This window comes from Narcine bancroftii, chromosome 5 (assembly GCF_036971445.1).
Source record: "Narcine bancroftii isolate sNarBan1 chromosome 5, sNarBan1.hap1, whole genome shotgun sequence".
Lineage (NCBI taxonomy): Eukaryota > Metazoa > Chordata > Chondrichthyes > Torpediniformes > Narcinidae > Narcine > Narcine bancroftii.
Genome location: NC_091473.1, coordinates 167,038,158 through 167,053,026, shown reverse-complemented (window position 1 = coordinate 167,053,026; position 14,869 = coordinate 167,038,158). Strand labels below are relative to the sequence as shown.

General features: G+C 39.6%; 1 protein-coding gene across 1 annotated transcript in view; it reads right to left on the bottom strand.

The window, feature by feature from the left end:
* Positions 1–7,127: 7,127 nt before the first annotated feature.
* The window catches only part of il17rd (interleukin 17 receptor D), a 96,575-nt gene continuing 88,833 nt past the window's right edge, over positions 7,128–14,869 (bottom strand). Inside the window, exon 11 of the mRNA XM_069939635.1 lies at positions 7,128–9,547. Coding sequence (XP_069795736.1) covers positions 9,453–9,547 — 95 coding nt within the window. The 3' untranslated portion in view covers positions 7,128–9,452. The remainder of the gene's footprint in view (positions 9,548–14,869) is intronic.

Genomic DNA, 14,869 nt, shown 5'->3' with positions numbered 1-14,869 from the left:
TCATTCAACAAAAATACACCAGAAATTCTACAGAGTCCATTCTTTTCTTTCCTTCTCCTTCCATCAACTAAGGTAATGTTTGTCCCCGGTAGGTTTTTGCTATTGTATTTAATGTAAGGCTCCCATACTTGTTCGAATATTTCAATATTATTTCTTAAACTATATGTTATTTTTTTCTAATGGAATACATTTATTCATTTCTATATACCATTGTTGTATTTTCAAATTATCTTTCAATTTCCAGGTTGACATAATACATTTTTTTGCTACGGCTAGGGCTATCTTAACAAATCTTTTTTGTGCATCTTCCAAGTCAATTCCAAATTCTTTATTTTTTATGTTACTTAGGAGAAAGATCTCTGGATTCTTTGGTATATTGTTTTCTGTTATTTTATTTAATATCTGATTGAGATCATCCCAAAATTTTTCTACTCTCTCACATGTCCAGATTGCATGAATTGTTGTTCCCCTTTCTTTTTTACATCGAAAACATCTATCAGATACTGTTGGGTCCCATTTATTTAACTTTTGCGGTGTAATGTATAGTCTGTGTAACCAATTATATTGTATCATACGCAGCCTCGTATTTATTGTATTTCTCATCGTTCCAGAACATAATTTCTCCCATGTTTCCTTTTTTATCTTTATATTTAAATCTTGTTCCCATTTTTGTTTAGTTTTACCATTTGTTTCCTCATTCTCCTTTTCTTGCAGTTTAATATACATATTTGTTATAAATCTTTTGATTAACATTGTATCTGTAATCACATATTCAAGGTTACTTCCCTCTGGTAAACTCAAATTGCTTCCTAATTTATCTTTCAAGTAGGATCTCAGTTGGTAATATGCCAGCGCTGTATCTCCAGTTATATTGTACTTATCTCTCATTTGTTCAAAGGATAAGAATCTACTTCCTGAAAAACAATTTTCTATTCTTTTAATCCCTTTTTTTTCCCATTTTCTAAAGGAAAGGTTGTCTATTGTAAAAGGGAGTAGCTTATTTTGCGTCAATATTAGTTTTGGTAATTGATAATTTGTTTTATTTCTTTCTACATGAATCTTCTTCCATATATTGAGGAGATGGTGTAATACTGGAGAAGTTCTATGTTGTACCAATTTTTCGTCCCATTTATATAATATGTGTTCAGGTATCTTTTCCCCTATTTTATCTAATTCTAATCTCGTCCAGTCTGGTTTTTCCCTTGTTTGATAAAAATCTGATAGGTACCTTAATTGTGCGGCTCTATAATAATTTTTGAAGTTTGGCAATTGTAAGCCTCCTTGTTTATACCATTCTGTTAATTTATCTAGTGCTATCCTCGGTTTCCCCCCTCTCCATAAAAATTTCCTTATTATTTTCTTTAACTCTTTGAAGAATTTTTCTGTCAGTTGTATTGGCAATGCCTGAAATAAGTATAGTATCCTTGGAAAAATGTTCATTTTAATACAGTTTATCCTTCCTATCAGTGTTAGTGGTAGCTCTTTCCAATGCTCTAAATCGTCCTGTAATTTTTTCATTAGTGGATTGTAATTGAGTTTATATAATTGGCCTAGATTTTTGTTTATTTGTACACCTAGGTATCTTATTGCCTGCATTTGCCATCTGAATGGGGATTCCTTCTTAAATTTTGAGAAATCCGCGTTATTCATAGGCATTGCTTCACTTTTATTTACGTTTATCTTGTATCCCGACACTTCTCCATATTCCTTCAATTTCTTATATAGTTCTTTTATTGATAGTTCTGGTGTTGTTAAGTACACTATAACATCATCCGCAAATAGACTGATTTTATATTCCCTGTCTTTTATTTTTATTCCTTTTATATTATTATCTATTCTTATCGATTCTGCTAGTGGTTCTATAGCTAGCGCAAACAATAAAGGTGATAGTGGGCATCCCTGCCGCGTTGACCTGCTTAGGTTAAATTGCTTTGATACATGTCCATTTACTGTCACTTTCGCTAATGGTGGGGTGCACCTGTGTTGATGATCAATGAGGACGAGATATCATTTCTAATTCATACTATGGTTTTCTGATGAGAAAGTCAAAGATCTAGTTGCAGGAGGTGGGGGGGGGGGGGTACAGAGGCCTAGAGTTTGTAGCTTCTTGACCAGCACTGAGGGAATAGTGAATATTGAAGGCCGAGCTGTAGTCAATGAAGTCTTAATCTCAGAGACTCAATTAAGCCATCAGTAATTAGCTGCGCTGGGTGGGTCACGTCTCCAGAATGGAGGACCATCGCCTTCCCAAGATCGTGTTATATGGTGAGCTCTCCACTGGCCACCGTGACAGAGGTGCACCAAAGAAAAGGTACAAGGACTGCCTAAAGAAATCTCTTGGTGCCTGCCACATTGAGCACCGCCAGTGGGCTGATATCGCCTCGAACCGTGCATCTTGGCGCCTCACAGTTCGGCGGGCAGCAACCTCCTTTGAAGAAGACCGCAAAGCCCACCTCACTGACAAAAGGCAAAGGAGGAAAAACCCAACACCCAACCCCAACCCACCAATTTTCCCCTGCAACCGCTGCAACCGTGTCTGCCTGTCCCGCATCGGACTTATCAGCCACAAACGAGCCTGCAGCTGACGTGGACATTTACCCCCTCCATAAATCTTCGTCCGCGAAGCCAAGCCAAAGAAGATTTGTGCCCTGAGGTGAATGCAATAAGTTAGGTGTGGTGCAGCTGGAGCCTTGCTTCCATACAAGTACCATTCTATCAACAGTTGTCAAATAGCAACCACAAGCAGGAATGTCACATTTCTCTCCTTAATTGTGAAGGCTGTTGTTCAAAAATAGCTCATTTTTAGCAAATCATTAACAGAACTTCAACACTAGGGACTGTTCAGCTCCTCATTGTATGAAGTTACATAGTTGGAACTAGCTAATTTCTAAATTTCAAGCAGTAATATTTCAGATTTCTTGTCAGAGTACATACATGACATCACATACAATCCTGAGATTCCTTTTTCTTGCGGGTGCAGAATTACCACTAATTGGCAATGCAAAAAATAAACTGTACACAGTGTGAACATGTAAAGAATCAGAAGAACTGTAAACAGATAACGAATGTAAACAAACTGACTGTGCAATACAGAGAGAACAAAAAGAAAATCAAAAGTACCCAAGTCCTTAAATGAGTCCCTGATTGAGGAATCTGGAGGAGGGTAGTCGCTTTTCCTGAACCTGGTGGTGTGAGTCTTGGGCCCCCTGATGGTAGCAATGAGAACGGAGTGTGCTGGGTGGTGTGGGTCTTTGATGATGGCTGCTGCCCTCCAGCAGTAGTGTTCCCAGTAGGTGTACTTAATAGTGGGGAGGCTTTTACCTGGAATGTCCTGGGCTGTGTCCATAACTTTTTGGAGGGCTTTACACCTCTATTATTTTCTTTATAAACAAACACAAATCAACTTTTTAAATTAACTTTAGCACCGAGTACACTCATATTATGAAATGCAGACTTTTAGAAACTGCTATCATATAAACAAAACTATTGGTGATAACTAAACTTGCAGTAAATTAAATAAAAACATATACTAAGAATGTCTGACAGAAGAAGGTTAATTACAAGTTTTCCCTTTGGTTTTAATGAAAATATTTTGAGCATCATGGTATTGGTACGATGAAGTCTCTGAAAAATCCTCATAATTCAATGGAAGATTAAATGAACCAACACCAGTATCTTCCTCCAACTCACTTCACCAGTATTTGTGTCCACATTATACTCAGTGAGCTCAGTTGGGCAGCCTCATTGTTCACATGCTGACACCAGATTCCTGTAGCATGTGCTCTTCCCACAACAGAACTCAGAAAAGGAATCACCTGGTGGGCTTGAATGATTCAAGGATGCTCTGAAAACATCCTCAGGATGACCAGGTTGGAGTAGCGGTTAGCACAATGCCTTTACAGCGCCAGCAATTGCGACCGCGCTGCCTGTAAGGATTTTTACTCATTTTTGTCTTGAATTTCAAAATCATAAAAGATTATATTTCCACCCCCCTCCTTCAGGGAATGTGGTTTAGTGATAAACTCAGGTCTATGGAGCCAACTTGGTCAAGAATAAATGATCAATGGCAAGTGATTCGTGTCTCCTCCTTGAGCAATAAGGACGTGAGAAATCCGAGGGTGATCAGGCCATCTATACATATTTTGCCATTCAAACTACCTGACCAAACATTCCCACCAACACCATATCTTCATGGTCTTAATACCTAAAATTGTTTTTTTTTTTATCTTTAACACAGATAGCCTAGTGGTTAGCGCAATGCCGTTACAGCGCCAGCGATCAGGACGTTCTCCCCATGTCTGCGTGTTTTATCCCTGGGGGCTCCCACCATTTGAAATGTACTGGGGGGTGTAAATTTGGGCGGGACTGACTCGTGGGCTGAAGTGGCCGTTTCCGTGCTGAATATCTAATTTAAAAAAAAATGCAGTTTTGTCATATTTCAATGGAAATGCGTGTTCTTTGTGGCTGTTAAAAGAGCATTGACAATTATACAAAATCTTGAATTTATTCATGAGGTGGGGTGGGGGGGGAGGGAAGGCTTGAAGCTGTGTAAACAGCAGAAGGTACCTCCTGCTGATCTACAGAAAAGTCTGTAATTACTTTGGAACTGGAGTGGAAGTAAGAGACTTAAGTATCACCCACTTGGTGTGAAGAAAGAACAGGAGAAATGTGTGTTATTCACACCTACCAAAACAGGTATGGATAAATACAGCTGTTAGACAGAATAGGAAGGATAAGGTCCCATTGTTTCCCCCTATCCTTTGTGGTCATTTTTTTTAATCCACACATAGCCATGTCTTTCAGATATCAGAGAAATTTTTTTTCTCAATCGCTCTGGATTGTACCACTCATCCATACTGTGGACATTTCACAGTGGCCAATTAACCTGCATGTTTTTGAGATTACACTCTCAGAACCACTATGAAGTATTAGGTCAGATTAGTTGTTCTTGCCCCATGTTATGAATCATTGTTAAATATCAATTGGCACTAACCTCCACCATTAGGAAATGCTTTGAGCATCTGATGATGGAACACATCACAGCACCTCCCAGAGACACTGGACCCATTTCAATTTGCCCACTGAAGAAACCGTTCCACAGACGATGCTGAAGCCATACCGCTTCACTCCATTCTGACCCACTTGGAGAACGATGCCTCATATGCCAGGCTGCTGTTCGTTGACTTCAGCTCAGCATTTAATATGATTATTTCCCAGAGGCTGGTGGAGAAGCTGTCCTTGCTGGTACTCAACACCCCTCCCTGTAACTGGACTTCCCAACAGAAAGACCACAGTTTGTCCAACTTGGTAGCAGAACATGAGCACCGCCATGCTGAGCACTGGTGCGCCCGTGCTCAGCCCACTCCTGTTCACGCTACTGACCCATGACTGTGACATCAAGTTTGCAGATGACACAACAGTTGGCCTTATCAGCAACAATGAGAAGAGGTGGAAATCTCATGATATGCTGCGAGAGTAACAACCTGAGCCTCAACGTGGACAAGACGAAGGAGATGCTCATGGATTTCAGGAGGCCCAGGAATGACCACATCAACCACTCTAGTTAAGAGGGTTTAGAGCACCAAGTTCCTTGGAGTTCATTTAACTAGTGATCTATCATGGACACTCAAAATCTCATTTCTAAAGAAGACGCAACAGCAACTGCACTTCGTACAAAGAATGAAGCAGGCAAGGCTTCCGGCCACCATTATGTCACCTTTCTACAAGAGTTCTATTGACAGCCTCCTGTCCAGCTGCATCACAGTGTGGTACAGTTGCTGCAGAGAAATGGATCGGTCCTTAAACGTAATCAATGGAGTCTCCCTCGCTCCCATCGACATGATCTGCCTGGATCGTTGTCTGAACAGGGCACACAAAACCAATGAAGACCCCTTCCACTCTGCACACAGCATCTTTCAGCTGCTCCTGTCGGGGAAAAAGAGATATAGGAGGATCAGGGCTAGCACCACCTGACTGAGGAACAGCTCCGTCCCACAGGCAGTGAGAATGCTGCTCACACGAAACATCTGAAATTCTTATATTCAAGAAATAATATTTATTTATTTGTGTACACACACACACACACACACACACAAAAAGACCTTCTTGTAGTTTTGACGTCCATTAACATATTCTGCCCATAAACTGAGGATCTCTGAAGGTTGCACCTATTATAAATTTGAACTCAATGTCATTAATCATTTTCTCTAACTATGGCCAAAATCATTCATGATCAGTAAGTGCAGTTGCAGAGAGCAGGAAGAAATTAGGTGCTTTGTTGCATTTCTACCTACTCAACTCACCTAGTAAATAAAAAGCAAATTACCTCACTTAGCCTCGTAGTAAATGTGATCAAATGTGGCTATAATACTAGAACACAACTCCAAGAAGGCTTCATGACTGATTACTAGGCCAACACCAGAAGCGACAGGGAATTCATTACGTTCTTCAATTAAGACATTCAAAGGAGGACTAAGTGAATGCAAGATCAATAAAATACAAGCTACAGATTTGTTAAGTGCACAATTTAGAAGCAGTTGATTATAATCCTGTTCATATACTCCATGGTTAAAGTCAATACTATTCAAACACTTTGATATGAAACTCATGTTGGTTATGGCAGCATGTAAAACAGTAAGATAGAAAATGTAACCTCTGGATTGGAGAAATGAATACAGTCATGCGCTACATAACGTCCGTTCAGGCAACTTCTGACCGTGGTCCCATAAGGTTATAATAGAGTTCAAAAATCCCGATTGGAGAATGGACATAGCGGCTTCCCACATGCCACATGTGTATCTCACATTTTTTTGTATATAAAGCAATTGTGCTGCCAGGTGTATGATGGCACAGTACATACTTTATATAACCTATAATACATGTTTCTTGATAAGTCATAATAAATGCTCAGGTTACTATAATATGGTGTTCATACAATGCTGAAATCACAGAATGTTCTATTTCACAGAATGTATTGTGGACGTTAAGCAATGAATGACTGTATGAGGAAGCTGGTTGTTTACAATGCAAGTTGGATACACTGCAATAACAGTTGATTCAATATTCTGTCTTTCAAAACAAACAGACCAAAAAATGCCAATGCACAATCTGATTTTATTTTGTTTCCATTGTTTATTTTTCTGAAGACATCAGTACAAAAAGACCACATTCTCTCAATCAGCTTAATTTATAGCTCATAACATACAGAAGGCATCATGTACAAAGAGTTTAGAAAGGACTCTACAAAGTTTTTCATAATAACCAAAATTACCTTACAACAATGGTCTGCAAAAACTATGAAGATACATTAAATAATGTCATGCAGAAATTAATGAAGCAAGCGTCGCTCATTAATTTATAGAAACAATGACACTGCAGTTTTCATAATTCTTAAAATTTAAAATGATTTTTAACACTGCAGAAGACCTCTCTGAATTGATACCCTGGGCACCTGAAGAATAATTCAGGAGTGAACCCATCCCTCAGAATGTCAACACAATGAAGACAAACAAAAATTCCTGCTCCTACAAAAGTTCTACTAGATTCACTGCAGACCTACACTAAAAAGATGATCTCAAGCAGTCTCTGTAGCTGGGACCAGATTTGACCTCCACTATGTATTAAGTGGTTAATGGACAGTACTTGGGTCAGAGAGAAAAAACACCCGGGTCTTGTAACCAATCCGTGTCTTTGTAGTGGTAACTGCTGGAATAGTAAATGTGAACAATGTTAGGATTAGGCGCCGTAAGTACCCCAGTATCCATACAAATGTACCCCAGATATCAGGACTGCATAAAACTGACACCATTAACTGTTAAAAGAGGCCTGTGATTATTTCACAAAATAACACAAATCACCCAATTCATAGCTATTCTTATAATACAAATTGTATTATTCAGATGACATCGTGGTACAGGTTGTACCTCTCTGGGGTCTGGCACATTTGAATCTGCCGCCGTCAGTACAAACTCCTCACAGACGGTGCAGGACTCAAACCCCCGTCCCTATTGCTGGCACTGTAAAGGCATTGTGCTAAACGCTACATTAACCGAGCCACCCCACAGTATTATTTCCTGTTTTTAAGATTTGTTCTACTATTGATATGTTTACATAGGGGGTCAATTTCTGTTTTCCAGCAATTTCTATTCGCTGTCTTTTTCTGTGGTAAGGGTAAGGGCCAGATCCCAATGTGGCCACATTAACAAGGTACAACCTGTACTAAATTTATAGAAACACAGGACTGCTGGTCAGGTAGAATAAATCATTACTGCATATATTTCATTTGTTAATAACATACAAATTAAAGAAACCTCTTTCCTTTAAAAACAAAATATTAACAGCACACCGCAAAAGCAACACAATAAACCTGGTACAGAATTCCCCACACTTGAATTGAGAGTTCAAATGAAAGTGTACACTTTCATTGATACAAAAGGGAATATTTATTTTCTATTATGTATAAATCTCCAGGTCCTTCCATGTTAATGTCTTATAAACTGTCATCCCCACATATTGGTGCACAGAAGAGTGGATTTGTAATGTGGAGTAGAGCTTACTTGGTAGTGGTCACAGGGGAGTGCTGGGGCTGAATTATATTGGAGAATCAGTCATTCTATCAATTTTTGAATGGCTGCCATCCATGTACAAAGAACTGCCTCTTGAATTGGATTTGTAAACCATTTACAATTATTCACTTTAAAATTCTACAATAAACATTTGCAGGCCGAAATGTTACTCAGTTTAGCCATAAACCCACATGAAACATTGGAAAAGTAAAACTGTATTAAATTCAAAATGTGCTAAACTGAAATATCAAATCAGAAGAGAGATTTGAGCATTGAGTTTACTTTAAAAATTAATTACTGTTCCAACTAAAATTTCAACTCTTCCCTCCCTAGCATGCAGAGAATGGCAATGATCTGCAATACCTTATCTATGAATATGTACAAGTCCATTGCTGATCTAAACCTATCCATAATCTTGCCTCCACCTCATGGGCATTGTCAGATCAACACAAGAGATTTTACAAAACCGATCTTGTATTTCATCTTGAGAAGCAGGTTTAAATTGTGACAAACCAAAAAACATTAATTAAGAATTTCCATTCAGCACAAGGATGAAGATATTAACTAAGATGCCCGATGATCTAAGTCAAGATACAGAATTAAATAGCACTTAATACATTTAAAGATACTATTATTAAATGTCAATACAATTAGATTTTAAATTTTGTGATCAAAACCTGATCTCATTCAGGCTGAAAGGGCAGTGCTCTTAAACAATCCATTTGTCCAATGCCCATCAATTTTTATTTTAACTATTGTGGTACAGAGGACTCAACTTTATTATACAATAGGATCATAGTGCAGTTAAAATTTTGCCAAAGCTGGGTTTGTTATTGGATGTAAAGCTGAAGAGGTAAAGTGGCAATGCATCCTTAGTCATACATACTGTTATAGGGTCACTGCACCGTGTACGTGTCTGTCAGCTTCTATCTTATGCAGTCCAGAAACTGTTGCTTTTGTTGGGAGAATAGGTGGATCATCTTCTGTGGGTGGGGAAAAAATGTCAGCAATTAATTAATGAAAATTCAATGATCCACTGAAAAAAATTCTATGAAAGGCATTATCATTCACACTCAATGTTTATACTTGTCGTCGGGAGAAAGGAAAATCTACCCTTCCCCTTATATTTGAACAATCAAATCTGACTACCAGTTAGACTTTGGAGACATTCTGGTCTGGGACTTAGCCTGGCAAAACTGGTGTATCATCTGATGAGTGGTGAATATACTATGGATGTACTGAAGTCGGATAAAGGCAACAGCATCGTAACTTTATACTGTAACTTATTAAAGTACAGTATTTTTACAGTGTCAATAAAATGGATCAGTACAAGTAAACACATCTGGTCCCAACACCTAATCCTCACTTCTTTAAGTTTGAAAATGGTTATCAGGATAACCCAGCATCTCCACTAACTAGCAACCAGAGATGGCCCAAAATTCCACTCAACGGTCTTTTCCTTTTCTTCATACAATGACTTCCATAAGTTTGCTGAAATAACCTACCAGTCAGTTAAACTGTTGCAGAATAACATACATAACTTAAAGTACTCTTTCTCCTTTAAAAAAATGTCCCAAAATCCGAAACATTTGAAAAGAAAAATAATTTTCAGTCCTTACTGGAGCTGCAATACATTAAAATGTATTACAGTACAGAAAAATGGTGGAGCAACTCAACAGGTCACGCATCAGTGGTCCTCAACCTTTATTTCCCCCATTCACATACCACTTTAAATATTCGATATGCCTTAGATGAATAAGGGATTGCTTAAGGTGAGATGTGGGTGGAAAGAAAAAGTTTGAAAACTGTTTTAATCGTACCTCATTGACTCGTTATGTGCACGGTTACATAACTCCGAAGGAAATGGGCCAATGACAATTTTTCTCAAGCAAAATATTTCAATGACAATTGGGTCCAGAGCAGTGATTCTCAACCTTCCCTTCCCACTCACATCCCACCTTAACTAATCCCTTACTAATCACAGAGCACCGATGGCTCAGGGATTACTTAAAGTGGGATGTGAGTGGAAAGAAAAAGGTTGAGAACCACTGATCTATAGAAAGCAAAGGGTAACCAATATTTCAGGTCTGAGAAGACCCCTTGACGAATAGAAGTCATGGTCATGCAGCATAGATTCTACTTTCTCTCGCAAACTTTTAATGCTTAATTAAAATGTGCATTAAAATCCCTGGTATCTGGAATTCAAGCAACTGGCAACCCCAAACAACCGGCAAAATAAAATCATGGAAATTAATAAATAAATACAATTAAAATTTAATTTAAAAGTTTTAAATTAAGATCAAGAATGATTGGGAACAGGATATGAATTTATAATTTTTGGATGAGGTTTGGGATTCTATTTGTAATCTGATTAACACTTCCACCTTTTGTGCACGACATTGTTGCAATGTCAAGTGGTCATTAGAGAACATATGTTTAAAGTTAAATTACCACGTTTTTATTTAGTTATAAATACTCTGTGTGACAAATGCAAAATTTTTGAAGCTTCATTGATTCACATGTTCTGGACTTGCCCTAGTTTAGAAAGATTCTCAAGGTCAAATTAGTACCTTGCCCTTTAATTGCTCTATTCGGATCATTTCAAGATGTTTTACTGACTCCTACTCAAAACTGAATTTTATCTTTTACTTCATTAGCCCCTTTTCCATTAGCACCCTGTCCCAGGAATTAACTGGGAGTTTACTGGGAGAGGGTCCAGTGGAACACCGGCGTCAAATGATGTAATTTCACGCTGGGGATTATCTGCCTCTACCCCTACTCATATCCCCAGCATTTGCTGATGCTAACATGCTGATAAAAACCAGTGGAAAAGGGACAGCAGGAAATCACCTGTTTCCAGTTCAAGACAGAACGCACCTGTCATGATAATGAATATGTATGAGATGTTCCGGAAGTCACGTGGTATGAGAGAGAGATAAGAACACAGGCAAGAGAACAAAGGAAACGGGAGAACAAAAAGACCCTGAGAATTTTACCTGATAAAACTTGTGTTTAATGTTTTATTAACTTCACATTTCGGGCCACAAATGTGACATTGGCGACGAGGATGAAAGAAGCTTGAAGAAAATTAAAGACTAAACAAGATTACGGAGGATTACAGACAACTTCAAGGTGATAAGAATTTTCTCTGTGTCTCAGTACTTTTGGGGCTGGAATATTTCCTCATGGCTGGTGCAAACGGTGACTTTCTAACACATAGTGGAATTGCTCATTTTGAACCGACTGGTGATGCAAGTACTGTAAGTGTGAAGTGGAAGGCATGGCTGGAAGAATTTGAATCCTACGCCGACAGTCATGGCCTATTTCTAGATACCGGTACAGTTGAACAAAAAGCGCAGAGAAGGGCGTTACTTCTTTTCTGCAGGACCCTCAGTTCGGGAAACATTTAAGACACTTTTGAATACTGGAAGAAAGGATGAAAGCGGTAGATGCATTAAACGCACACTATGTAGTGACACCGAATGCTACATTTCAACGCCATTTGTTTCAGAGAACGAGACAAGAAGATGGCCAGACAATTGGTCAGTACGTGACGACACTACGCCAGCTAGCTGTTGGATGCAATTACATGCCAGCTGATTTGGACAACGAATTACTGGATCAAGTCATACAGCACTGCAGATCAGATAAACTCAGAAGACGTCTACTGGAAAGAGGGAGTGAGTTGGAACTCACCGATGCTTTAACCATTGCTGCTGCATTAGAAGCTGTTGAAGGGCAATTTCATACCATGACCCTGAACGACAACTCAAGCCAGCAAATTAAGAGGCTCTCACATCGCCATAATCAGCCAAGATATTCGTCGACACAGGACGTGGAGTGTTATCGATGTGGAAACCGAGGTCACTTTGGAAAAGACCCATATTGCCCGGCCAAAGGCAAAGTTTGCAGAAAGTGTGGAGGTAAGGACCACTTTGCAAAGAAGTGCAAAGATCATCTGTACCTCAAAGAAGTGTTCCAAGAAATTGTATCCATACACAGCAACCAAGCCATTGCAGACCATTGGATGTTTTACTGCAACTGTTGAAGCTGGAGATAAGTACACCGAAGCAGAGTTTATGGTCATAGAAGAGAGGGGAGAACCATTGCTGAGTAGAAGCACAGCGCAAGACCTGGCAATACTTCATATTGGAGCTTGTGTCAATTCAATTCAGTCATACGAGGATATGAAGCAAGAATTCCTCGCAGTCTTCCAAGGAGTAGGAAAGCTGAAAGGTCGACAATTGAAGCTAGCGGTAGATGAAATGGTCAAACCCAAGGCACAACCAATGCGCCGAACTCCATTTGGACTTCGTGGGAAAGTCGAAGCCAAAATTAAAGAATTGATCGAACAAGACATTATTGAACCTGTGGAACATTCGACACAATGGGTCAGTCCCGTAGTGATTGTGCCCAAACCAAAGGGTGACATAAAACTATGTGTTGACATGAGAATGGCCAATTAAGCTATAATTAGAGAACGACACCCTATACCAACAGTGGAGGAAATACTTCAAGAACTAACTACCAGCAAGGTATTCTCAAAAATTGATCTGAAATGGGGCTATCATCAATTAGAGCTGGATCCAGGTTCCCGAGATGTAGCTACATTTGTGACTCACTGTGGATTGTATCGTTACAAGAGACTATCATTTGGAATTAATGCATCTTCGGAGATCTACCAGTATGAAATCCATCGAGTGATTCAAGGCATTCCTGGAGTTGCCAACATTTCTGACGACATCATAGTCCATGCACCAACGAAGGAAGAGCATGACAAACGGTTGAGGCGTGTACTATCTAGACTACAGGAGGCAGGCCTTACCGTGAATGGAAACAAGTGCCAGTTCGGTGTGTCAGAAATGGACTTCATGGGACACAGACTTACACGGAAAGGACTAAACCCTGCAGAGGCCAAGGTGAAAGCTATTGCAGAGGCACGTGCACCTCAGAACGCAACAGACTTGAGGAGTTTCCTGGGATTGGTCAATTTTTGTGCAAAGTTCATTCCTAATTTCGCTACAGTGGCAGAACCACTAAGGAAACTAACCAGGAAAGGTGTACCATTTCATTTTGGATCTGAGCAGAAGAAAGCGTTCACAGTGCTGAAGCAAAGCCTGACAGATGCAAAAACTCTTGGATATTACGATCCGGCGGCATCAACCAAAGTCATAGCGGATGCCAGCCCAGTTGGTTTAGGAGCCGTGTTGGTCCAGATGCATGATGGAGGACCAAGAATCATTGCCTATGCCAGCAGATCGTTATCAGATGTGGAAAGAAGATACTCTCAGACAGAGAAAGAAGCACTCGGACTTGTATGGGCCTGTGAGAGGTTCCATGCATATTTATACGGCATTGAATTTGAACTGATCACAGATCATAAGCCATTAGAGGTGATCTATGCACCAAGATCCAAACCATGTGCCAGAATAGAGAGATGGGTACTCAGACTACAACCCTACAAATATAAAGTAATCCACATTGCAGGGAAAGCAAACATTGCTGATCCGCTGTCCAGATTGGTGAAGGATGGTAGTCCACAATCCAAGTCAGAATTGGGAACAGAAACAGAGAGCTTTGTACGCTTCGTAGCTATTCAGTCGACACCGAAAGCTGTGACTACGAAGGAAGTCGAGAGAGAATCCGAACGTGATCCAGAACTCATGGAAGTAAGAGAATGCATACAGAGTGGACAATGGGACAAGTGTACTCACAAGGCTTACATTCCCATTAGAGATGAACTTTGTTGCATCGGACAGTGTGTATTAAGAGGTTGCAGATTGGTGATACCGCAAAGATTGAGACCGAATATCGTATCCTTAGCGCATGAAGGACACCTAGGTATTGTTGGTACCAAGCAAAACCTCAGGACCAAGGTATGGTGGCCAGGTTGTGATAAAGACGCCGAGAAATTTGTTAAAACTTGTCATGGATGTCAAATCACAAGTAGGAGTAATCCGCCAGAACTGATCCGGAGTACGCAACTTCTGACAGGACCATGGATCGACGTAGCTGTTGATTTTCTTGGACCTTTACCGACGGGTGAATCAATTATGGTAGTGATAGATTACTACAGCAGATACTATGAGTACGTGGTGTTGAAGTCCACAACCACTGAAAAAACAATACAAGCATTAGCAGAGATATTCGCAAGATATGGATTACCTGTTACATTATACTCTGACAATGGTCCACAATTCATTTCAGAGACATTTGCGGAATACATGAGGACCACAGGTATCCACCATCATAAAGTAACTCCGAAATGGCCGCAAGCCAACGGAGAAGTAGAGAGACAAAATCAG